Source organism: Hetaerina americana, unplaced genomic scaffold, assembly GCF_022747635.1.
Source record: "Hetaerina americana unplaced genomic scaffold, ioHetAmer1.1.p SCAF_12, whole genome shotgun sequence".
Taxonomy (NCBI): Eukaryota; Metazoa; Arthropoda; class Insecta; order Odonata; family Calopterygidae; genus Hetaerina; species Hetaerina americana.
In genome coordinates this window covers 8,950,047-8,977,622 of record NW_027286292.1, presented here as the reverse complement: position 1 = coordinate 8,977,622, position 27,576 = coordinate 8,950,047, and the positions used below count along the sequence as shown (strand labels likewise).

Here is a 27,576-nt window from a genome sequence, read left to right as displayed (position 1 = left end):
GCAATGTTACATTGGATTATATTGACAATTTGTTCAGGCAAGCGCCTCAGTTTCATCGCAGCGTACTGCTCGATGTATCTTACCTCCGTGGGAAAACTGAACTTTTTTCAAATTTGTACGGCTACCACTATCGCAATGCTGGATTTTGATTAATAAAACTTGTGTCATATATTCATGAAATATGACGCCACAGATGTCACATTAAACTCAATTTTATGTCATAAACTACAGGTATAAAAAGTTACATCAGTCTTTATTGAACAGTCCTGGTTTATCGCAACTGGGATGCCGTTTGAAAGCGGGTGAAAATTAGTTGAAAACAGGAATGGAAGTTAAATCAAAAATGATACTTGACGAAAATATGGGTGACGGGTAGACGGAAATAGAAATAAATGTGGAGTGGGTGCTTTGGAGGCTTCGCTCTTTGATTATCCCCCTCGCCTTCCCCGTCTTCCCTCCTTTGTCCCTTTTCACTCATTTTACTTTCAATCAACTTTTTCTTTTTTAACTACTTTAATTCACCCTTCTCTGGCTCTATTTTATTGATCCAATACTCTTTGTCACGGCTTCCTCTTGAATCATGTGGCCTCGGATTAAATTGTGTGAATGATCGGTTTTTTTAAATAAAATATTATGGTTTTTGTTCAGTGCAAACTCGATCACAATTCTAAGGACTTGCGTGTCACTTGAAAATGTCTGTATGCACATATTTTAATTAATGGTATCATATATTTCCTTTGCTTAAATTTTGGTCATGGATTTTTTGATACTCCATCCAGGCGATGAGGACCTTTCAAACACTTTTAATTAATTTTAATTTCGGATCAGATTGTTTGTTTCAATATACTTAGTAAGTAAAATTAGATGTTAGATGCGACATCAGGTTTATCCCACGCTGTTGAAAGTATAACAATCGGAGAGCAATTTCAAATGATTCTGGCCTTAGATTAAGGGTAAAAAACCATTTGACGTTTCAACAGACTCTGTTATCCAAAGGCTGTAGATTCAGTTTTTGAACGCCAGTATTAGAGTGCCTCTCTCTAAATCTACCTCGAAAATTAGGTTAAAATGTTGAGGCTGCGTTTGGAGGTGAACAAAATCACGCGGAAAGAGCGTGATCGACCTGACTACAGTTTACAATGTGATGCTGGTTGATGGCGTGACGAACCACAAACTTCATCAAACCTACACAAAAATATGTTGCACGGGATCTGGTAGACACATTATTCTGAAGTGTTTATGAGGTTTATGAGTGTAGGTTAAGCGGTAATTCCAGTGCATTTTAGAATACGTTAATGGCAAAACGGTCTCGAAATATTCTCTTCATGGCTATGACCGAATTAAACCTGCTTTTGCAGCAATATTCACAAAATATTGTCTCGATTACTTTACTTAGCCTTTAATATTTTATATTGAGCACTCTTATTCATTTCGTTCAATATTTGGTTCATACTACAATTGAGGGAATAGATTATATTTATTTTTATTTTCGCTATTGTTTTACAGTAAATTATCTCTGATAAAATTTTTATTTTTATTGTTGTTGTGAACTCTAAAAATTTTGACTCAGATAAACAATGTATAGCCGTGTATAGTGTATCGATGCTGAAGCAATGAAAATGATAAATTATTTACATACGCTTGTAATTATATGAGACAACATTAGTTCTTTCCTACGGTTTTATTACCCTATTGTCTATTTTCATATCATATTACTTCAATACATAGTTACTACATGTAGAAATAAATCCATCTATATTTGTCGTAAAATAGTAGCCATTTTTAATTTAATAAAGTAAGATGCACCGTCGGAATTAGAATCTTAAAGGCGGTGGAAAATCATAATTATGAGAACTCTGATTAGGCTAATTCAAAATTTTAAATTTGACTCCCTGAAAATCAAAAATCACCTCAAATAATTATGTTATCTTATATTTCATGTTGCATCGTTCATAAATTCTTTTAAAAGTAACGTAATATAGTATTTGTAATGGCACGAAGTCGGTTCAGTTACGCTGCTACATGGAGAAAGAGAAAACCTTCGCTTGAATCCTCTCTGGTAAGATGTTGTGTTTGTTCTAGGGTTCTTTACTTAGCTTAGATTTGTCGACCTGAAGCCGATTCAGCACTTGAATACGGATATCAACTGAGACTTTTTTTCCAACAAAGAAATTTTAACTGGGATACTTGATCCGGTCTTGGGAATTGGCTTGGAGGGACAGTCAAATGAAAACCTAACAGACGAACACACTAGACCAGTCCGCGCACCAACAAGGACATAACCCAACAACTACGTGAGCCTGTGAGTTATCACAATGTAGTGCTGCTACTACAGTGATGGCAGCATCGATACGTGACACCAGTGTTGCCACCTTTCGCGCGGACTGTGTTTTATGGCGTGTGTTCGGTTTCCATTTGACTGACCCTAAAATTTCTCAGTGGATGGACATCTCTCGTTTTAACTCGTAAGGATGGGATTTTATGGCTTCCATTTTCTGAATCATTCTCTTGCAGGAACCTCACTAGTAACTAGATTGTGTATCAACGTAAATTTGCAACTTCCTAGATCTGATCGGTTGAATCAAATCCGTTTCCAGACTGCTTGTAGAGCATACGAAATACGGTGCGTGGAAGAGTGGCATGGAGTGAAAGAAAGAATCCGCTGTTTAATATTTTTCAGGTTGAGTCGGAGGAAGTTTCATCGGAGGGAGTCTTATTGGAATGCCTCGATGCATATTCATATTCATTGCGAGCGACATGTCTGAAGAGAACGATGGGCCTGACCCATTTATTTCCGCGTGTAAGACAGTCCTTATCTTTTTTGATCAGCACCAAAATATTCCCAGAAGCCACATTTATCGAGCTTGGCTATTTTTGGGATAAGATTATGCACATGACGAATGTTTTACGCATAATTCACCTCAAAATATATCGGAAGAATGGTGATTAGCAATATGAATTTATTTCGTAATGGCTACAAGCTTGTGTTCCAGTTGATCATACTTGTACAGGGCGGTGCTGGGCCCGCCGCTCCAGGCGCGCCCAGCACCGCTCTGACGGGCTGCGATTGGAGGGGGGTATGTTGGCAAGCGACGCTGAAAAAGGCAGTCGGCTCTGAGCTGTGGTGTAATGAGGAGCTCTGTTAACGCGAACCTCCACGCTTCGACCCACGTCACGGAACGCGATGCCGAAGTTTTTGGAGCAGCGTTATTCCATCAAATTTGCGGTAAAGCTTGGGAAATCGTCTACCGAAACTGTCGGTATGATTAACCAGGCTTACGGGGAGTCAGCCATGTCCAGAAACATGATCTTTCGGTGGCACAAGATGTTCGTGGAGGGCAGAGAAGACGTCGACGACGAGTCTTCGAGAGGTTCCCGATGATGCCTTCGCGGGAGCGTTCCAGGAATGGTAACGCCGCTGGAACAAGTGTATCGACTCACAAGGGTCCTATTTTGAGGAATATTAGCTTAGGATATGTAAAAGAGTAATAAATTTTTTTTCCTGAGCTCAGTACACTTATTTTCCGGACGAACCCTGTATATCGCGGTGTATGCAAAATATCATCACAGATTTACCAAGAACTAGCGTATACCATCTAATATTTGGTTTTGAACCTCCATTTGCTAATAATTACACGCATGCTTCGCTCCAGTATACCGTTTTCTGATTTTTGGCCTTTATCGACGCAATTCAATATCCAATATTTGTCTGCACCATCTCAAATATATTTGAATGCACATTGTCCATGTATGAGAGACACTTTATTTTATGGAGCTCTCTCACGGGAGTTCTGTCAAAACTAGAGATTTGGATGACGATGTGATCTTTAACGTTCACCAATAAAGTAAAAAGTTACCTTGAATTTAAATAGGTAACACCCCTTCGATTTAAGATGGTATTTAATTTGAATATTACTTTTAGGAAGCATAGGACATCAGATATCGGAAGGAATTTTAGAACAAAATGATTTAAGGTTAGATGTTGGCTATTATTGTCGCAGTAATTCAGTGTTATTCAAATTATTGAGGGAACGATGGTCCAAGTGTAACTACCAAAATTTATTAAAAAATATATTAATTTACTGTTAATGTCTGCATATTTTGGCGTGCCGATATTCGGCTTACCGTTGCATCCACCTGAATACATGGCAGCGTGCAAGCCACCTCATGCGCCTGCGAGGTGACATTAGTTATAACTTTAAAAACTTTTTTCATTTGAGAAGTTAGGAATTTTTCTTATGAATGTTCGTTTATGGAAATGCAAACGGCAAGATTTTCCTATATTTGGAAAATCGGAACACATTTATGAAGTAAACACGAATGTTGTGAGAGAAGAACTTGTATATGCTTGATATTTCCACGCAATAACATTTTCCTGGTTCCACTCGGGTGGTTTAGTCTTCCTGTATTAAGTGGAGTTCTAATATTCCCTCAGCGTCAGAAGTGAACTCGAACCGTCTTTAACTTTCTGGAAGTCTCAGGAATTTACCCTGGTTTCCTTGTTTGCTGAAGTTGGTAGGCTCCTATCTCAATTGCTCATAAAAGTTTCCGCAATTTACATACTACTTGATACAACTTCGCCCTATCTTAGAGAGCTCAATTTTCAAATCTATCGTATTTCTTCAAATCTAGCTTATCAAATGTATCTCATTTTTTAACTATTATTTTATCTCGAGGAAAAAAACCCAAAGATTTACCTCAAATCTAGCGTACGATTTGTTCCTCGCTATTGTAACATACATCTATCTACCTTTGCATTTTCATTATATTAATCCACGGCTCATGAAATATTGTAGAACACAAGTCTATCAGACAATACCTTCTGGTAAAGGTCTAAATAGTTTGAAGATTTTTCAGAGTGTTTTTATGACTAATTCCTCTAGCATTTTGGTTATTAAACACCTACAAAAATAATCAAAATCAGTTTAACATTTGCATAATTACCCAAGGTTCGAAATGTCACTAAACGTTCATCAACATCACAAGTGCTTCAATCCTAAGATTGGTTTTCTGCAACCCTTCATTATTCTCTTTTCGGTGTGAATTCCCTCACCACCTGATAAATCCTCTGTTTTACGTCTTTCTTCAATTGTCTTATGTACTTTCCTCTTTGTCTTCCTCGCGGGATCTTCCTTTCTATTTTCCCTTCTATTATGTTTAGGATTAATCCATTATGCGCCAAAATGTCCAATTCATCTAGTTCTTCTTTGCCGAAGAGTTCTCCAAGCGTTCCTTTCCTTTTCAGATGGTCCTTATACTTCCCCGTTCCCTAAAATGAGACCTCGGTCTTCTCCTTCAGCACTACGTTTCAGAGGCTTCTTATTCTTCTCTTGTCCCCTTTCCCAGCGTTTCATGTCTCTGATCCGTGGAGTACCACGTTCCATATGAACGTTTTGGCGGACTGCTTCCTTGTTTGCAACCTCAGGTTCTTTGAGTTTAGAAGTTACCTCTTCTTCATGGGAAAACAAATGTATTGCAGTTTCAAAGTTCATATTACTAAAATTATTCAAATTAGTACCCTTTTGCATCGACACAACAATTCGAGGGCCTCTGCCTGTTGCTGCTGTACGCTTCCGGATAGACGTCGGCGGGAACCTCGTTCAGGCCCCTCGTCATGGCCTTTTTGATGTTATCCACCGTTCCAAAATTGTTGCCTTTCATGCTCCTTTTTATTCTTGAAAATAAAAATAAGTGCGGCCGCGCCACATCGGGGATGTAGGGCGGCTGTGGCAGCGTTGCCAGGTTGTGCTTGATCAGGTACTCGGTAACGAGGAAGACAGTGTGGGACGGGGCGTTGTCGTGGTGCAGCCTGCAGTGTGCAAAGATCTTCCTACAGCGTTTTACTTTTTCCCGAAGACTTTCGAGGACTTCCACGTAAGACTTACTGTTAAATCTCTATTCCGGAGGCATAAAATCTTAGTGGAAAATCCCTTTCGTGACGAAAAAGACGATCAGAATCATTGTACTTATCTTTGGAAAAGACTCTGTATTCTTTTTGATGCTGGTCGAACATCTTCCATCCCAAGTTCTGCAGCTATCCAGGTAGATGAAGGATTCCACTTGCTCTAGTTTCACGCCTCGCATTGTGGTACCCGCATTCAGTTTCTTTCTTCAACACACAAGCATTTTAGTTCTCTTCTTGTTGATGCACATTCTAAACTTCTACCCACGTGTTTGCTCTCATTATTGAATCGCACATAATCGAAATATCCACGCGCGCACCCTGGGGGATAACGTTTACTTATATTTTAAATCTGAAAATATTTATATGTAAATATTACATGAGAACGCTTGATCTATTTGGAGAACACAATACATGACGGTTAATTCTTAGATATACCGTAATTTAATTACCTTCAAAGGCAAGAGTCAATAGAAGACCGAGCCAAGTTGAAGTTAATGAATTAGTCCTAATTTACTGGATTATGAAGGATTTCCTCACTTAAGATGTAGGACCTCATCCGTTTTCATTAATGCACTGTTACTCTGTTTTGGTATTTCTCCTGGAGAAATATGAAAACTTATACGTCCGTCGCACATGTTACAGTGAATTACCGCCAACTTTACTTCCAATACGGGTTTGATTTACCCACCCTTTGTTGAGGTTTCTATTAGAATGTTATGTTTCCTAACAGAGTGCATACTTTTAAGAAAAGATGCAAGGAATATATGTAATAATTTGATTGATGTGTGGTGTAAAATTATATGACACAGCTTAGTTTTTTTTAATTTATCTTTTTTTCTTGCTGATTGATTGATGTTAATGGGATGGGGATTATTTGTTTTGTGAAAGAGATGTGTGTTTTGAAGCTCCCTTTAAGTGTACTTTTGTTTAATGACTGATTTTACCTATTATCTTCTGTGATTACTTGGGACTTGTGCTGATAGACAGTGTCAGGTGGCATACATGTGGATTTTAATAATAATAATGATAATAAATAATAATATTGAATATCACTAATGCGATCATTTGGAACACGATTGGCATCAGAATAGAATATTGTCGTATCTCGCCCTCACAAAATTCCCCGCACTCATTAAATTCCTTCTTCTTTCAAGCATTCTTATAAGCTTGAGTTGCTTGTGATACTTGTTTTCCATGCCTCCTACTGTCAGTCTCGAGGCGTCCATGTGGCCGACTTGCCTCTAGCTTAGATAGGCAACACTCGCTCGAAAAAAAGGGGATGAAGAGGAGGGGACGGTATATTGTGTGAAGCAATCCTATCCATCCGCATAATTGCATTCGAACGTGTCAATTCTCAAGTTTTCGATGAGGTTATGAATCAAAAGTATGATTTCCTTTTGAAATTTAAAGGGAACAAATACGTACAGTTTTTCACCAAAAAAGCGCATTTCATAAACGCTTTAGAAATGTTGACAATCAGTTAAAATGTTATTTTCGTCAGGGGGTTTTCCGTCTATTACTAACTCCAAAAAGTAGGTTTATTAAAAGGCTGGTGGTATGTGATATATGAGTGTGCTTAAAGCTACAATGCCATAATGACAAACATATAACGTATAATATGCAGAGAAGTTTTTGATAGAATTTAAAAACTATGTGAGGAAATGATATGTTTTCGATAGTCCTTATCGATATTAAATGTTTTGAATAATAATAATCGTTCCCTTTAAGAAACACTTTACTCTGATGAACTAACATTTCATCCTCTCGGTGCAAAAATAAATCATTTTATTCAAGAAAATTTTCACAGTACTATAACAGGTGTTGCCGACCAACACACTAACGTTGCAGATAATGATTGAGATAGTTACGTTCATTTTAAAAAGTGCTATTAACAAGATTAATGTAAATTAGTAATTTAAAGGGATATTTGATTCTGTAAAATATAAGAATTTATATCGACGTCGGTTCTGTGATGGGAAATGCGTTCCATTATTGAAACATTATTTAAGAATTAGAAAGAGCAAATATCACGTCCATGTTAAAAAGTGCTACGAAGCATTTCAATATTAATAAGTCATTTAAAGGGATATTTGATTCTATAAAATATAGGAATGTATATCGATGTCATTTTTGTGATGGGAAAGGTATCCCATGGCAACAATTCAAGAATTAATAATCAACTTGGATCGATGAAAATAACAGTCGTGCGACACTTATACGTTTTGCATAAGGTGTACTAAAATAAGTAACAGAGATAAGCGAATCGGCAAACACTGTCAACACGAGTCCGCCAGATTAACTAAGGATGAAATAAATTGGATAAAAGATTAGGGCTCATGAATAAAGTAATAGTAATTTATTCCTCATTTGCAGGGGTTAGTGTAACTTGGAGGGTCCCTATGTGAGGTATAACTTAGCTTGTAAGTTCCCTGATATTCATGATTAATTAAAGTTATATTGTAAGTAACATAAAGCAAGAAAAATTAAGATATTTTAGGCGACAGAACGATATACACAGAAATGTATAAGGAAGATTATCACTTTAGCAACTCAAATAGTTTTTTGAAACAATATGAAGAATGGAATAAGAAAACCGTTACATTATATGCCCTTTGGTAATATTTTGGCCAAATATGTTTATACGGATATTTATTTTGCAAACTATGCATAGTTAAGTTAGAAGTGGTTGCTTTCGATATAGTACAATGAATATGCCTTTTCGCTCATTTTAAGCCAAGGAAATAACTAAAAAAAGTGAATTTTTGTTGAATTTACTCTGGCAATTATTTCACTTAAAAGCTATGGAATGTTATTCTCCCCTAGTAAGAGATCCCGTTTATAGTGCGAGACCTTTTCAGGAGATCATATTAAGAAAAGATTCATTTCTGGTATCGATGGCGAAACTTGGTACCCCGATTAGTTAAAAACATTTTACCACGATAAAATATAGTGCTACCATTTAGCCTGGAGTCCTACGCTGGGAATAAACAGTGCAAAGGAGAATTCACGCTGGGTGAAAATCATAAAAAGATTTTAGGGAATTTATTCACTCCTGAAGCTCAAGTTATTTATCGTTGTTAATAATTTTTTCCAGATTGAACCACAAATCAAAGTAACAGAAACCATAGCCGTTACTTTTTGAGAACATAATTTCCTTTAAACTAAACTTAATAGTAAACACACAATTCAAAATTCAGTCTGTTAAATACCTTCTAAATCAGTATCAACGGTATTTACTTCAGTCACTACAATATGCTACCGGAGAGCTGTCAGCGCGTACCTGAAGATGTTGAATAATAAACAGGATAAAGAGACTTAAAACTCCTGACGGATCATCTTCACGAGATCGCCTCGCGGGCGAGTCATGGCATGCACGGAATTTAACACTTACGTATCGTCGGCGGCATCGGGGCAGCACGACTACCGGACCCGCCTGCATCCGACCCTTTCCCGCGTCTGCTCCCCAGGCAGAAGCTCACGGAGTGATGCTCTCTTGGCTTAGCGCTGGTGGAGTGGTCCTCCATCGAGTCTGGTGCCGAGTTGGTTTGCTTGCGGAGGAAAAAGAGGCGACGCTTCTCGCTCGGTTTCTGCTCCACCTTTCTAGGCTCTTCTGGGGGTCGGGGCTCGTTCCGGGTCGCCTTCTCCCGTTCCCGCATCGCGTCACGGCTGCCGCCCGAGTCCCGAGCCTTCTGGCCCCGGCCGGCGCACTCCGCCTCTCGATCCAGTTCCTGCTCTCTGGCGTGATAGAATTCGCTACGGGTCTCATCCATGGAGCACTGGTGCCTGAGGTTAGCCCGGCGGGTCACCTTTCCGACGTCGCAGCAAGGGAAACGGGTCGGTGACATCTCCTGGAATGTGTCCTTGTCAAACTGGTCGATGCTGTCGTCCCTCGCCAGGGTAGCTGTTGGCAAAGTTTCAATGGCATCCGGCGACCGTGGCTTTGGTTGGGCCTCGGGCATGGGGACAGTGATGGCCATTTTGGCGAGTACTCTCTGTGCTGTCAGGACTTCCATTTCTATGTCATCGGTCTGCGTCTCCCTGTCTGTGCTGGATGACTCCGTGGACGAAGAGCCATTGTCCCGTGTCTTTTTACCACCTCCATTACGCTTCTTTCTCCCACCAACCTTGCCCTTCCTCTTGAACCTAGGCGTCCTCTGCTTCTTTCCTGAGACGCTCCACACGGCCTTTTTCGGTGATGCCTTCTTATTCTGGCTGACAGTTTCAGTCTTGTGGGTCTTCTCCTCGGGCATGACGGTGGAGGTTAGGGAGCATGGACGTGCAATGGATTCTGGTTTCTTCGACGGGAAGGAATAATCCATCGGAGTGGACGTGGTGGCCTGGGGTTCCATGATGGGGGTAGAGGCCCGGGGTCCCTTGATGGGAGCGGAGGCCCGGGGTTCCGGGATGGGCGTGGAGGCCGGGGAGTGGCTCACGGTGGCAGCGGAGTTATTAATGGAATTGTCAGGCGGCGGCGGCCGCGGTGGAGGCGAGGAGAGCGGGCTCAGTGAGTCCATGATGGGAGGTGATGGGACCCTCGTGTCCATCGAGGCGGCCATGCTCTCTAAGGACTCGTCCGTCTTGGCATCAAGCGAGTCGAGGGAGCGGGACTTCTGGTTCCGCACGGTCGGTTGCGGTATGGTTGGAGTTGGGGTTGTCCAAGATCTGAGTTCCTCCTCGACCTCGGCTCTCCTCCGCCGGGCAGTCTCCTTCAGAGACCTTGCGATCTCCAACTTGGCTTCAATTGGGCACGGAAAATCAAGCGCCTGGCATATCGAGAGTTCGTCCATGGATTCTTCGGATCCCCAGCTCTGGAGTGGAGATTCCGACGCTGGCGGCAAGTCGTCTAAACGTTCAGGTGTTACGTTCATTAGGTCATTAAATGATAGAGACGGTGCGTCGTCCCCACCTTCGGAGAGTGTAGTCCTTGTCCCCGCGAGCTTATCGCGCAGCGACTTCGCTGTATTCGAGATGAATGAAGGGGGTTTGAAGGACATGGTCCTTCGTGTAGGTATATCCTCTGCTGTCTTGGCTGCAGGAGATTCTGTAAAAGAGATATATAACTTTTTAACGAATTTGAAGGCTTTTAAACATCTAATTTAATCATGCTTTTCCAATCACTCGCGAGCCAGCGTTGAAAACAATTTTGCTAATCTAGGAGTATTTATATGGAGACAATATAACTTTAAATAGGTACCTGCATTGTAATTTTCCATCTAAATACTTGTTTTTGCAATCATTCCTTCAAAGTTCTGCAAAATTTAATCGAGTTGGAACTTAAATTTTGCAATATTGTGTTTCAAAACATCTCTTGTAGATTTATAAAACATTTTACTTTTCACTTTCCCTACTATTTCTTATAAATTAAAGATAAGAAGATCACTTCCAAAAGATATTACTGTTAATTAAAATATGGACAACTCCTGATGGAATTATTAATTGCGATTTAGAAAATCATTCAATGGCACAGTTGTAAAACTCCTGGAATTTTATTTCCCAGGGCAAAAAATTTGTTGTGACTTCGATGGGATATTTCGTAAAAAAATATTCGTGGGGATTATAGACTGTAATAAAGGGTTCCTGCTACCCGGGATCTATACGGAGAGGTTTAAATTTTAGTCAAAAATTGAAGTGCATTCATTAAAATTGATTTCAATTAACGATTCTGATTTCATTTTACCAGCTACGCCATCAGAAATTACTTTTTATTCACTGAAGTCCATAAGTTTAACCTAATGCAATTTATTAATTTTTCAAATCCAAAAGGCTGCGCCGGATATGGATAGACTTCGTCAACGTGATTCATCAGGTACCAACCATCAGTTTTACAAGAAATGTTTCCAACCTATCTGGGAGTAAGTAGTTTTCACCGTACGTTTCGAGCCGAGGCAATTGTGGATCGCCATAATTTACGCAACCACTGTTTTGACCACCGTCGAGCCTCTTCTGCGCTCCCATTCATAAACCCATAATTCAAGCCAATTTTAACAATAAATACAACCGGGTCGACAACCTTCCTTTTTTGCTTTCGAAGGATTCTGAAATTCATTGCTTAATTGTGGCATTATATTTGTTTCTGTATTTTCCTCATCCGTTCGTCATACTTGGATTTCTCTCGTCCTCGATATATACACAGTGCCCAAAAATGAACGTGAAACAGCCTGGTCACAGGATAGCGACATTTATGGTGGCAGTGTTACGGCCAAAAAAAATTAACGAAATGAAGACTTTTACATGGAATTTGGAATGAACAAAACGCGACGCGATTGTATAATGACACGACGGGTGGTTTCAACGTTTTAATGATATACTATGTGCATTGTTGCATATGAGCGATAGTACGGCACTTATTCCTCGTCCGCATCCCTAATTGTTGTAATTTAAGTGTAGCTAAATCTGCATGGAGGAAATAAATATCAGGGTGTTTTCACTTGCTTGCATGGCCAAATTAAAGTATAGGGCTAGAATTAATCCACGGGATGTCCGCATTCTCAACAGATTCATTGAACTGTCAGGTGGTTTTGAGAATTTAACAGGAAATCGTACGGCCTGCGACTGTGTTTCCAGTCAAGTGACCTCTAACCATGTTTAATACGTTTCCATGTTTATGTGTACATATGTGGTTCTACAAAGATCTGACCCACATATGTACATTAATACAAAATTTGGAACAACCAAGCTCAAAAAAAGGTCTGTCTCCCGGGAGAGTTGTATGCGGGTGAACGCTAATACTCTTACAACGGAATTATTACTCGTATACGGGCAGCTATTTATGATATTTAAAAGGTGATTTCATGGAGAAAGGATATTCGGTGAAATGGAATATCTAAATGAAATAAATATTTTTAACCAGTTGGACATGGCTAACGGTGGAATACCGAACAAAATACAGCATTCAACTTCAGTAGCTTATGTATCGTGACTTTTGATCGATCGATCGATATCATTCAATACTCAAACTCATTTAATACTCACTTTTTGAGAAATTCGGTTTCTGTGCCATTTTTGATTTGTCTTTTGTTGATTCACTGGCGTATCATTCCTTTATCGGTTCAGTCTTTCATGGGTCTCTGAAATTGCAATCTGAAAAAAAGAGTAAATTTAAGTTATTGCTAATACTGCTTAATATGGTATAAACGTAGTTATTTTACTTTACATGAATGTTTAGAAATGATGGTCATATTCTTTGCGAACAATTCAGTAGTAAGGTGGTTAAGGTTTGCAAAATAAGTTAGTTAATGCAATGTTTAGTATTCAGATTTTATGGGACGGAGGTTATATTTAGCTGAAATGTGCGTATCCGTGAGAAGTGATTATTCTCTAAGACGTGAAAGTAATTAAATGCCAGATGGGCCCGACGAGGAATGCATAAACATTTGGTGGCAAATCTGTAGGCCATGTGGGTCTAGTGGAAAGTATGGCATCTTCTGTCGGCAGACTTATTTTTAACTCTACAAGTCAATTTACCAGTCCATTCAGTTTACACATACAGGTACAGGCCGTTATGATGAAGATCCCTCTGTTTTGACACTCATAAGGTCTGCTTTAAATGTTGTGTGTTGCTTAGAAAGTTGTTATTTAAATTTATGAATGTTCATTGAGAACTTGTAAAATCACATGTAGTTTTGAGAAGCAGGATCTGAATAGCATTGCTGGAAGCAGGCATGGGATATATTAAGTGAACCCAGATACTTATAACGGCTGTTTGGGCTCACCTTCAATTATTTTAGTTCTAGCGTCCTCAGTTCATATTTTTTCGATTTTTAACAGGCCTAGTTATTTAGACATCAGGATAGCTAAAGTTTATGGGCCTCCTCCTATTTTCACGTACTTCGTGGTACCTGATCAAGGCCCACTCCATGTCTACCCCTACCAAGTTAATGGAACTTCTCCATCTTTTCGGTAAAGGAATGTGCGGAATATTTTACGCATCCGTAATAATTCGCTTCCTCATGAGAACTGCGGACAATGCCGGCTTACGATGTTTTCGGTAGCCGGGAAATTTTTAGCTCTCGGCATAAATAAACATTCGGGTTCTCTAAAAGACTCCTATCATGCTAGTTGCATGTAAAAAAAATCCTCCGTCACCGTTCGCTGGATTCCGCCGAGATGAGGCGAGTTCGCTCCTCACACGCCTAACGCCCCTCTTACGTTTGACGCGTCCCACAGTTCCCCTTCCTCACCCCTCCGCATCGCAATCCTTCCCTTCCTCACCTCCCCCCCTGGAGGTCTGCCCATATTAAAAACTCACACCCTTGTCCGTTGCGGTCGGTTGCTCCCCTCTGCCCAGCCGTGTGTGGCGGATTCTGGCCCGGTCCACCAACCCATACGCACGCGTGAACGAACATTGGTCATCCAAATATGATCGAGCGGTTTTTTTAATACGTGTTCTTTCCGTCTTGCAAACGTGGCAGAGATGCCCGTGATCGATGCGTGAGGAGAATGGGAAATAACGCGTTCCTTCGCGTACGCTCAAATCGGGACCTTACAGACACCAGCGTGCGTAATTCCTCGTCATATAGTCCGCGGAGTGAAATTGAAGGGTAGATTGCATTGAGTAATCCTGTCGTCCCGGGTGTTGTATGCCCCTTCTCCCTCCTTTACATCCCACTCCTTTTCTCTCTCCCCCCGATCGAAGGAAAACTGGGTCACGCTTGTGAGCGCACGTAAAACTTTCGACGAGCGCTTTAACGATGCCAAAAGTTTTTAACCGAAAGGTGGATTCCTACTTTACCTTCGATTCCATTTAGGAAAACGGAGATGTGTAAACTTTATTCTCCGAACTCGAATAAAAACTTCGTTCGCTAGATCAAAAGAGATGTGGATCACAATTACCTTTGAGTCGCTGCGAGTATGGGAAAAGCCATCACAGTCTCGAGTTGTTTACATTGTAAAAATGAAACGCCTAAATGATTTCTAAATATCTTAAATTTCAAATTTTATTGCAAGTATCTACCTATGACTATTCATGAACGATTCTCCTCCATGATTTTAATTTGGGATTCAAAATTTTCACAATTGTTGATCTCACATGAGAAAAAGTGCTCTTGTTTATAGAAATCTACGTCCTCTGACCTAATACTTGGGTGATTGGCAGAGGTCGCTAGGACACCAATTTTTGATACAACTGCAGAAATATTTTGCTATTCTCGTAATAAATGGCAGATGACAATGAGGTATCTTGATTACAGTTGCTATATAGCTTAAATATTGGATTTATTTTGATTGCAAATTGAGGTAGAGAAAAAAAAAAGATTATTCAAATCAGGGAATGTTGGATTAAACTGATCTCTCAGTATACCGAGGGATCCTAAAAATTCCTTCAAAGTGAAATTAAACTTCTAAAAATTCCCACTTCTGGTAAAATTTCCTCGCTTTATGTTTGGGGTACTCCTATTTTTTCAACCAGTAGTTCAGTGTCTTCGTTTTCCTCTCATAACAATGTTTCTTAATGCTGGAAAATGTTCTTTAAAACTTATCTAATACCATCCCATGTGGTTGCTGTCCGTTTTATATTATTATTTGTTAGTCGATCATTTACGGTAGGTTTTAGAGGGCCACATTCTGAGCATCGCTATATTTCTGAACCTCACTCAACAATACAACCGTACTCCGTACAGTGTAGGAAACGCTTCTTCAATTCCGAGTACATTCTACCTCGCTTGTCTAACGTCCTCCTCCCTATCACAGCCGTCAGAATTCCACCGCCTTCAAAATGATTACATTCAAAGTTGCTGTTTCCTATATGTTTCTCCCAGAAACTCTCTCTTCTCCCCATTAAGTATAATACTTCTTTGTTTGTTTTCCTTTCCACCTATTTCACGTTTCCATCCTTCTCTACACCCACTTTTCAATAATCTCCAATCTATGCTAGTCCTCCTGCTTCAACAACCAAGTTTTCGCGCCATATAAAACGACTATTTATATCTATGTTTTCAACAATCTTTTCATAAAATATCTTTACTCAAAGTCCTTGTCATCAACTCTTTCCTTGTAAAAGTTCTTTGTCCAATGAAATCCTTACAATTTGACCGTCTTCTTCCGAAACACTTTCAAGATTGGTAAAATGCTCCATCCGCTCTAATGTTGCTCTCCAATTTTGATGTTTACATTAACTTTCCTATTTCTCGATAATCCCATGGTTTGTTCACATTTATTTTCCATGATTTGTTTATTTTGCATGGTTTGTTTACTTTTATTTTACTTACCTTTTGCACTGTTTTTATAGTGCGCTCAATAATGATTGTAAATGTTGTAGATATGGCCTTAAAAATGTGAAATGACACGCCTTACCTTTACATATGTATAGCATATTCGTACTAATCAAGTTATCTCATGGTTAACCCTCGTGTCCCCTCCCTCATACAAAATCTGCAATGTTCGCTTCACGCCTGTTGAAATAACGCGAATGCGAGAATTCATAAAGTTCATTTGCGTGGACTGCGTGAGATTACCCTCGCTGAAATTTTTGCAGGCGTATTCTCATTGTCTGCCATCGAATCCTTACCTAGGATTGTCTTCGACTTGGAACATCAACCGTAGCTTAGATTTAAAGCCTTTTCTACCGTGCTTGAGACACATGGTGCGTATGAGGTGGTAGCAACCGTGAACGTCATGCCAAGGAGCAGTTTTACTCTGAATTCGGTGGCTGACATTCACGATTGAAGCCGTCCCATGATCGTAAACTATTCCTCATAAATCTATGCTGAGCAAAGGACTGAGGTTGAAGTTCGCCGTAATTCCGAGGTCTACCAATAGGTATGACACACCGCTAAGCATTTACATTCGTCTCGAGCTCATTCTTCGTGTCCACATGATTTCCAGCTCTATTAATGGCGCTCAAAATGACTAATCATATCTTCCGCTTTTATTCCGCCTTTTACCATAGTCATTCGGCATCCCGCTGCCGCTCATAATCTAGCAATCATTTCTCCTCATTTGTCTAGCCAATCTTCTGTCCTATTTATTTGATCCTTTTTACTCCATATCCACATACTTCTATTACGACCAAGACTCAGAGCCATAATGATTACGCTCCATATGAACCAGATTACTCGGCATGCTATCACATTTTAAGTAATCCTATTGTACCTGCTAGGGTACATTTAGTTTAATTCAGTACCTTTGAATAGTTATCATTAAAAGACTAGTCATGATGTTTTTAGGCATTAGTATTAACCTTACTATGTCTAAAATAGCAAACCTGTTTAGATAATCCGCATTCTCTTGGATTATAGGCCCTATAGCTTCCTGCGAAAAATTTGCCAAACTTAAATATAAGACGGTTGGGAAATAGTGACTATGTATGAAAGCTGTCGGGCATATAGCATTAAAAATTAATTTTCCCTACGCAAAATACTTGTGATGCATCAGAAAAGGCAGCACCTCAAGGACACATTATCGTATATCACAGCTTTCCAGAATTCCTCAATATTTCCGTCCCAACGACTTAAAACAAAAGGAACCTAATTCTTTGCGCCCTAGTGGTTGATGGAGGAATTTGAGTATAGATGAATCGATCAAAATACCTAATTATCAAACCATAACGCTTCCGAAGCCGAAGTCATACACCGATGCTGAATGTTGAAATTACTTCTAATATTGAAACGTTGTATTTTTTTGAATTTATGTACGTAATTTACTTTAAATGATCATTGCAGAAATTTTCCCTTCTCTAGTCCGGGCGAATGCCTTTTAAACCGTACTTAGTGGATATTTTCGAAACGTCGACCACATGCGAGCCATCATAATATGCGGTTTTACGTTTAGTCGCCCTCCACAGGTGGCTCCCCAGGCAACTCTCCGCTGGATCGCTCCTCTTCCGTCCGTGAGAAAGAGGAAAGCGTAGTCAACGATCGTTTCTTTAAAGAACTTCCGAGCGAGAGTTGAGGCTGAAATGTAAGTGCCTCATTGCTGGTGAAATATGTGTTCATTTTTTAATTAATATCCATTCAATGAGTCAAAGTTTATAGATAAAAAAGTATTGATTTTTCTTAACAGGGGTGATATTAAGTTTTCCAAGCGATAGCAAATAAAAAGCGGCTGGGTGTTTCATTATCAAAAAAAGGAACGTTAAATGTACGGGCAAGAGGAAGAGGATCAGAGATATATAACAATAATTCTAATGATAAAAAGTAAATGATTTCGTGAGTTAGCTGTTTCAAAAGGTGTATTTTAGAGGAACTATGACTTATGATATTCCTACGGTGTTGCAAAAAGGTTTTATGGAAATATAATCATAGAAGTCATATATGCTTGGCGGAAAACCATTTACAGGAGAATGTAAGTGAGAGATCAGAAGTGTCTTTCCAAAATTGTTCACACTGGAAAGAATCGCTAAAAAGAATGTATTGTGTGCAAATTTTTGCCAAAAATGGATAAAATATTTGTAGGCACTTCATATATTTAGGCATCGTGGCTTCTGCTTGGATGAGTTTCTGAAATCGTTCAAAACATTTTTATTCCCACCATTGAACAAGTGTTTTCATGCGATAGCATCCGCCTTTAATACACCTCTAGAGCATATAATCTTTGTGCCCTTTCACTTTACGTTTGCTTAATAGTCGATAAATGTTTCCTTAATAGTCGCCACCTATGCCTATTTCGTACATTATGTGATTACCGGTGTGTTCGAGTCGTACAAAAAAGATAAATTTTAAGTTAAAGTATATTCAAAAGGAGTAATTGCTGAATTTGGCATGCTGATGTATTGTGCGAGGAAAGAACGAGGCCTTCAACATGTCGCCTTTATACTACACTGTCCAATAAATACGCGAACTGAGACTATAAAAACTTTATTTTGTAAAACAATACTCTACATCAATTTTGTCCCCTTCAAAGTACTCTCCATTCTTTGCTATGCACTAATTTCATCTTCCTTTTCACTGTTTAAAGCACCCTTGGAAGTCCTCGGCAGTTAAGCTTTTTAGTTTTCTCGTCGTTTCTTGCTTTATTGTTTCCACATCTTCCCAGTGATGTCCCCTCATCACATTTTTGTATTTTGGTAATAGGAAAAAGTCGCTATGCTGGTTCTAAGTTCATAATGTTACACAGCCAGTTCAACTTGCAAATAGAATATGAATCCATAATAATTACTCCTGCATCAAGAGGAAACTCGGGTGTTCTGAGCCTTTTTAAAAAACTTGGTCTTGTCTGCTCTCTTTGTGGCTAAAGGAACTACCACTCTAAATGAGGGAGCATTAAATATAATGGTTAAGAGTCATATAAATGACTCTCTTGCAAAGAAATACGTTTCAATTGCATATCTCTGCAGGTAAAAAATAATACCGAAGTATGCTTTAATGGTCGAAGGAAAACATTGATCAATATTCTTCACTTTAGACTGATGTAAAGGAAAAATTGAATCAATTGCTAACAATTGTAAGGATTAAGTTAATTTAGGAATTTATGTTATATATAATTTATCGAGAGGAATGTAGAATACAACCAGGAGGTCTTTCCTTGTTTCGTAGATTTCAAAAAAGCGTTTGATAGAGTGAAGTGGGAAAAGCTAATGAGTATATTGGAGAAAATAGGAATAGATTGGAGGGAAGGGAGGCTAATCCGCAACCTGTACATGTCTCAGACTGCTCAGGTGCGAGCGGGGAACAGAGAATCAGGATGGGCAGTGTTAGGAAGAGGTGTAAGGTAAGGTTGCCCATTACCACCGTTCCTGTTTAATGTATATATGGAGGAAATGATTAAAGAGGCATGGGAAGAACTGGAGGTAGGAATGAAAGTGGGCGGGGAAGTCGTAAAATCAGTTAGGTTTGCTGATGACCAAGCTTTGGTTTGTCAGTCAGCCAAGGGGTTGCAAGCATTGCTTAGTGAATTGGAAATTCAGTGCGACAGGTATGGGATGAAAATCAATATTAATAAAACAAAGGATATGCGATTTTCTAGAAAGAAAAAGGCTAAGCTAAACATTAAAATAGGAGGGCAAAAACTAGAGCAGGGAGAACAGTTTACGTATCTCGGAAGTGTTTTGGACCAACACGGTCAAAGTAGTAGGGACATAAGGAGAAGAATTGCGCTAGGCAAAGAGGCTTTCACAAGGAGGAAGGAGTTGATGACAGGGACGTTGAGTAAGGATATTAAGAAAAGAATCGTAAAAACTTTGATATGGAGCGTAGCTTTGTACGGCGCAGAAACGTGGTCATTGAAGCAGGGGGATATGCGTAGACTGGAAGCTTTTGAAATGTGGGTGTGGAGAAGAATGGAGAAGGTGAAATGGACAGAGAAGAAAACAAATGAGGAAGTACTTGGTATGGTGGGCGAAGAGAGGGGTTTGTTGGGAGCAATCCTATGGAGGCAGGAAAAGTGGATGAAGGGGAAATTGACCGGCGGTGGGATTTTGAAGACTGTAATAGAGGGGAGAATGTTAGGCAAACGAGGAAAGGGAAGGGGCAAGATAGGGATGTTGGACAGGATGAAGGGAGGAAGGAAGTACTCAGAGATGAAGAGGGACCTGATGTAGAGTAGGATACTGGATTTTGTGTTTTGTTAGGAGTCACAAAATATTTATTCAGTAGCTGTCCATCAAAAAAAAACCTACCTTAACCGGTAGATTACCTAATAATAATGTCTCTATTAATCTGAACGTAACGCCTACTCTCTGGCGTAGAAAGTTTATCGGTTACCTCAGACGATATGTGTCGTTAAAATGTATCATAATATGGAGATTGAAAAATAATATAAAAATGAAATCGTGGTTGTGAATCCGATATTTTTCAATAAATTTGTTAAAATATACCCAAAACATTGGCTTGAAATACATCAATGCATACGAATAAAATAACTAGCATAACCGGAACAATGGGATAATTCGTAAACGATAGTATTAGAGACGCGGAGGTAAAAATGATCTAAGAGCTGCTGTTTTAAGAGAAAAAGAAAAGTATCGTCTATCAAAAAGCGGTCAATCGAAGGACAAACATCAAAAGGTAAAGTTAATAGGAAAGGGATTCCGCGGAATAGAATTTCTTGGAAGTGTACAGATTTGGGATTTGTGAAAGATTCCTCTGGTGAGGGGTGAAATTTGAGTTCCGGAATAAAAAGAAGGGTAGGCTGAGATCCCCGGGGTAGAAAATCCAATCCGTGAGACAAAGTAAGAATTTTGCGCTAGAAGTCGATGGTAGTGACGTGAGAGATGAAGAGGAAAGGAAGGTTCCTCACGTGAGCGTAGATGAAGGCACGAAACATGATACAAGATGACGGGTAACTCGTAGTTCAGTACGCTATCACTGAGGGGTGATCCGTTAAATACTCATTTTAGAGCAATAAAATCTACAGTTTTCATGAAACGAGTGCCAGGGGATATTTATTGAACCAGGGTATCCTTCATGAATTTTATAAACATATACTTGACAATAACTTACCGTAAATTACAATAAATATATCGTTTAAATTAATAAATAATATGATTTAACTATTTGAATGGGCTGATTGGCAAGGCTTTATAGAAGAAAGAGAGGATTATATTAAAAAACAGGGAATTCCTGGCAATAATCCAGGATTTTCATGCATCAGTTGCACATGGATTTTGGGAGGATTATAAGCTTAAGAGCCATCTGGGCTCTCACTTCTCTAGAAAAATTTGACACATCCGCGCTTGAGGCAAATAATGAAAACCAAGGGCGATACAATTTTAAGATTGTCGAGGAATGCGGTTGAAAATAACAGAAGGCAAAGTAATAAAACTTGGGTCTCGGTTGAGGGGAAAGGTTTTATGATATAGAGGACATTTAATCAACTAAAACTCGGTCATTAGGAGTAACTGTTCGGTAAGACAGAAATAATGGATAAGAGATCGTCATAAAAGTTTCAATGCCATCAAGTTTTGCAAAGAGAGGAAGGGAATCGGACGAGTCCAAAATTATACGAAAATCGATGTGCCCTGCGTCGAGATTTGACCTCTTCCCAAAGTCATGTTTATTAGGATAATGTGAAATGAAAATGTAGGCACGGGACCTCTGGTAGGAAACTTTGACGAGCGGTTTTCATTTATGTCAGTATGTAATAAATAATTGGGTTGTGGAGAATAGTCAAAGCACAACACCCTCAAGGTCGACATAGAAATAGATACGTCAGCATTTGTTTTCCGTCGAAGTTCAAAATGAAGCAGGGAAATTTAACGGGATTATTGCATTAAAGCAGTAAATAACGCTGATGGGAATATATTTCAAATCTAGCGCACACTCATCGCCACATTTATGGATTTGGCTGGTACCGGGACTGATGTGCATATACTATGCTGGTGTTAGACGCCCACTGTATCCGGGTGAATTCTCGAGCGGGAGGACACGCCGGAGTATCATCAGGCGGAGGGGAGTGGAGTCATTTCATTTACCTGCCGTCCGTTTCCATAGAAACCCACCCTGTTTTGATGGCACTTCGAAAACCGCCACCAAAGTGTCGGAACGATCCCTCGGCCAGCGTCAAAAATTCACGCAGGGATGTATTCTTAAAGGGAAGTAAATAATACGCTGAGAAAATAGCGTAATATGTAGCTCCGTTTTCCATCATGACGAAGGCGTTTAGATCCACAGGAATTTTTTGTACACCCATGGCCTTGATTGATTTCATCTCCTTTAATCCCTTTCTATCTCATAGTCGAATATACCTGGACATATGTTTTCTTTGTCTACGTCATGTTCCTTTTCCAAGTCTAACCTTGTTGGCCTATGATCTTTACCATACAGTTCTTCTATATATTCCCTCCATCTCTCTTCGATTATTTCATTGTCAACTATTATATTACCCCACTTATCTCTAACTGTTAGCACAGATCTTCCCTTCTTACTTTCCAATAGTGACTTAACCTTGCTGTATAGCGCATCAATTTCACCCTTTCTCGGCAAACTATTCCATATCCTCACACTGCGTCTTCAAGCATGCTTCTTTTGCTTTATTTTTTACCGGTCTCAATTTATTATTTAACTTTGTACTTCCTTTTTCCTGACACTGTGCTTACGTACTTCAATTTTCTTTTCTCATCTACCTTTATTATTATCTCATCCGTGATCCATGGTTTCCTTGTCCTTTTCCCATTAACGGTTCCTATAGTTTCTTTTTTGGCTTTCGATGTCCTTTTTTTGATACATTCCCATTTTTTTTCGATAGTACTTAGCTCTTTACCGTCAGCCATGATTTTCTCTACAGCCTGCAGATACTCCTTCCTTGTCAATGCATTTAATGCTTCTACATTCCATTCCCTAACCCGCCGCCTCTGCCTAATCTTTTTGAAACGGACGCTATACTTCATAACAACTAAATTGTGGTCAGAGTCTGCATCCGCTCCCGGGAAGCTGTGCTAATTGATCTCACTCTTCCTAAACCTATGCTTAACCAGAATATAATCTAACTGATACTTTTATGAGTCACCTGGCATTTTTCAAGTATACCTGCGTCTTTTGTGGTGTCTAAACCAAGCGTTGGTGATGACTAACCCCTGTCTCCTGCAGATCTCAACTGCTTTCTCCCCGCGGTCATTCCTCGTGCCTAAAGCGTAGTCCCCAACTCATCACCATCTCTTCCTTCATCTACCGTCGTATTTTAATCCCCTATCACCATCAAATGTTTCCCTGCAGGAACACACAGGATAATGTCCTCTAATTGATCGTATATCCTATCGACCTCTTCCTCCTTATGCTTGCTCTGTGGCATGTATACCTGAACAATGACCAAGTTCGTCGGTTCTGCTTTTATATATCCTTGTAATATTCTATTCGTTGATTGTTCTATGTTGACTACGCTTCTTTTTACCTCTTTATTCAGTATTAGGGCAACCCCTTGTTGGCCCTCGTCCCAACCGCTGTATATTATTCTATAATCATCACTCTAGTAATCCCCGATAACCTTCCATCTCACCTCGCATAAAGCTAAAATATCTATATTTCCTCTTCCGTCTATTGCTCAATATTCTCCTTTTTTCCTGCCCTCAACATTTTTCTATCATTCCAAGTTCCTATTCTATTTAAATTGGTCTTCTTCTTCTGCGTCTTCTTTCCTGCTGCTACCGGTTTCCCTTGCAAGGGTTTCGTGGGATGACGACCGCGGAAGCCTTGCATCCACCGCTGCCGGGCACGATACAGGGCCGATTGGGCCGAACCCCGTAGTTGCCAGGACTCATATTCTCTCTAGTGTCCATCGTTAAGTCTCGGGAATGATAATTGAGGTGGTTTCCCGTTGCCTTCCTCAATAGTGTTTTTAACGTGACACCATCACTTACTGGCCGCCCCACTGGGGTCAGACGCCTTTGCCGCCGCCTCACTGAGGAACAGACGCTGCGTGGACTACCTTTTGTCTGGCTCCTAACCTTCGACCTATCCGGCATGGGTGACCCTACCTGGAGCAATTATCATTACTCCCGCTAGAATAGCTCTAGGGGTCATCGGAACGCACAAGCCCTTCCACCACATCAAGGATTTAGTCCATAGGAGGGGTATTTTATGTGACTCTTTTAACCTCTTAATATGTTTCCTCATGATTATGATATTGTATGTATCTATCTTATTTGTATTGTATGTCTTAATATTTTCTGTCACGTAATATATTTATTTATTTTGATTTATTAATAATGTAAATGAAATATGTTACCCCCTTCGAATATCTAACGTTGAGGCTATCCCCCAAAGAAAATATCAGAAAGTGTATTACAGATTTTTCACGGTCGGCTAGAGGTTTGTACGAGTTTCCCTCTTGGCCCCCGTTAAACTCGACGACCTTGCCCCCGGTTGGAATTAAGCAGCTTTTACATGCCGAGGACACGGCCGAATTTTATAATTGAAAATGCAAAAATATTATCACCCTAGAGAGGCATATTGTTTACAACAGGAAATCACTGCGGTTCAACCAAATATGCATTATTATTGTTAGTATTTATATTCTAAATAAAATATTGTGCTGGTCTGTGCCAAATGGATAAATACATTCAGTACTGAAATTACAAGTCAACGAATGGCAACCAATACCTTACAGTTAAACGCGGTGAATTTTTTTCCATCACCAATTTCCTGATTCCGAACAATGTAATAGACGATAAGTTCGACTGTTGTCGAACTTATCGTCTTCGCTTGAGACCCTCCTTTTCTCTTCTAATTAACAGGTCACGCATCGAAGCCCAAGTCTTGCAGTCTATGCCCTTAAGTCAATCATCCCCCCTGGCTTAAGTACTAGATATTCATTTCATAGTCATTTCTGAACACAATCTCTACGTCTTTCCTCACCTCCCTTTCCATTCTTCTTGCAAACTTCATTACATAGCCTCAATCTCCCACCCCCTCGACTCATTTTCACATTCATCCCTCAGCAACTCCATCTCGGCCGTCCCAATCTCTCGTCATTTTTTCTTTGTTTACCCTCGTTACCCTTCTCCTCCCCTGCGCATCAAATAGGCTCGGTAGGGAAAACTCACACCATCCCAGCTCAGCCTCCACCCCATCATTTTCGTTCTCCATCAGTATACCCCTCACCCCTCCACCCACTTCCGCGTCTCGGAAGGACAAACCCAGAACCCATTTCCCTCACCTTCTCCTGCAGCCTCATCCATAAAACACCCACCGCGTCACGAGCCCACAGCTCATGAGATCTATCTCTCTGAAGTGTCTCGGAAGTAGGGTCTCTAACTTGACGATTTTCAATAAAATTTTGGTTTGCCTCACCTAACTTATGTTTTTACTCGAGAAGTATGCATATCAGAACGTTAGATTACGGGAATACTTGCTATTCCTTTGCAAGCCGTGTCTTCAAGACGGGTCCTATTAACAAGAGGATAGCAGCATTTTGATTTTATTCGTGGTTGTCTAAAGGTGCAAATCGGAAATTTTACTTGGGGCCCTAATTTTAAGTTGACTAACATCACCCCCTTACACTACCTCTCTGTTATCAAAATGTGGATTGATTTTGACACGGTTGTGATATTATTTCTTTGGAAATGTTTCTTAAGTGACCCTGAATATCAGTGAAAACACGAGCATTTTAGACATTAGTGATAAAAGACATCAGTAAGGAATTTGACTTAGGACCCATGCCTAAATAATTGAACTAAACGCCTGACTACTATGTAAAATTCAACATAACCAGAACGTTTTACGAAATCGCAGGAAAAATTTCACAATTTTTCGTCAAACTGCCTCGATTGTCTCCATAGGCTAAATGTATATTAAGTTCAAGAACTAACATTAATTGTATTCTACTGTTGAAGTAAGGTTTGAGATGGGCACATACTGAGCGATGATTTTTTCAATTTTTCTCCTACCAAAACACAAACTGGCACACGACACTAAAATAGACCCTTCTTTACGCTTTACCTTCCTCCCATCATTTCGTCCAACATGCCAATCCTTTTCCTCCCCAATCTCGTTGGATTTACAATGTCAACATTCCATTCCTTATTAAAATGCTCTGCATTTACCTTTCCTGCTTTAACAGTCTATCAAAATCCTCTGTATAATTTTTTTATTTGGAATTCTCCCAAACATCTACTTTCCTCCTTCACCATACTCAATTCTTCTTGTTTGTATTCCCTTTCGTCCATTTTACCTTATTCATCCTTCTCATCGTCCAAATCTAAACAGTCTCATGTCTACGCAAAACATTTTGCTTCAATAGCCATGTTTCTGTGCCGTGCCAAACCATTTTTTAGAACTATATTTGCTATTAATATCTTAATACCTTTACACGACGTGCCTGTTATCAATTCTCTCGTCTTTGTGAAACCGTCTTTGTCTAATACAATTATTTTTCCTATTTCACTACCACTTTGGCCATCTTGGTCCGTAATACTTCAAACATCAGTACACTAATCGACCTTCTTTGACTCTCCTGTTTCAACGCTTACTTTTGCCTCCCTCCTTCTCGACAAACCACATAACCTTTGCTTTGTTTATATTGATTCCCATCCTATACATATTTCATTCACTTTCCAATATCTTGAGCAATGCTCACAATCCCTTAGCTGTCTGACTAACTAAAGTTGTTGCATCCCTAAACCTGATTTAATGCATTCTCCTACGACATTAATTCCTATCTCCAGTTCTTCTCATACTTCTTTACTCATTTCCTCTACATATCAGTTGAAACGGTTGGGTGATAATGGACACCCCTCTCTCATCTCTCCCATCACCGCCATCAATACTCATTACCCGTCACTTCTATCTGAGCAGTCTGGGACACCGAACGGATTGAGTAGGCATGTTCAAAGCCGCAAATACTCTTTTAAAATTTTCAAGGATCTACTGTACATTTTACATGTGCGCTCCCATTGAATTGAATGAATTAAATAAAATCATTGGTTATTCCCTGAAGAAATAAGCTAATGATGGAAAATATTTCGTATTAGTTAAGCCCCATCTTGAGTACGCCTCCGGGATTTTGAGAATCAATGAAGAGAGCCTGAATTCTCTGATATGAAATACGAAGTTGAGCCGCATTGATCGTTAAATATTGTTACAAGTTAGCAGTAAAGTTCACACATTTATCGGTCAAACCTTAAATGGAAACCGAGTAAGATGCTAGGATAACACTCCCGCTTGATCCCGAGGCAAAAATATAAATTATGCGTATTTAATCACGAAATCGAGGGACTATTATCATGGAATGGAATCCAAATTCGTGAAGGTATTTAAAGTGTAACATATTCCTAGAAAACGTTCATTCTTACCAGTTAAATACAT

At 39.6% G+C, this 27,576-nt stretch overlaps 1 protein-coding gene across 1 annotated transcript in view; it reads right to left on the bottom strand.

Moving 5' to 3' along the window:
* Positions 1–5,252: 5,252 nt before the first annotated feature.
* Positions 5,253–27,576, bottom strand: part of LOC139685799 (uncharacterized) — a 76,197-nt gene continuing 53,873 nt past the window's right edge. Inside the window, exons 3-4 of the mRNA XM_071582917.1 lie at positions 9,297–10,946; positions 5,253–5,452 (exon numbers count right to left, since the gene is read on the bottom strand). Of these exons, the coding sequence (XP_071439018.1) occupies positions 5,253–5,452; positions 9,297–10,946 (1,850 nt within the window). The remainder of the gene's footprint in view (positions 5,453–9,296; positions 10,947–27,576) is intronic.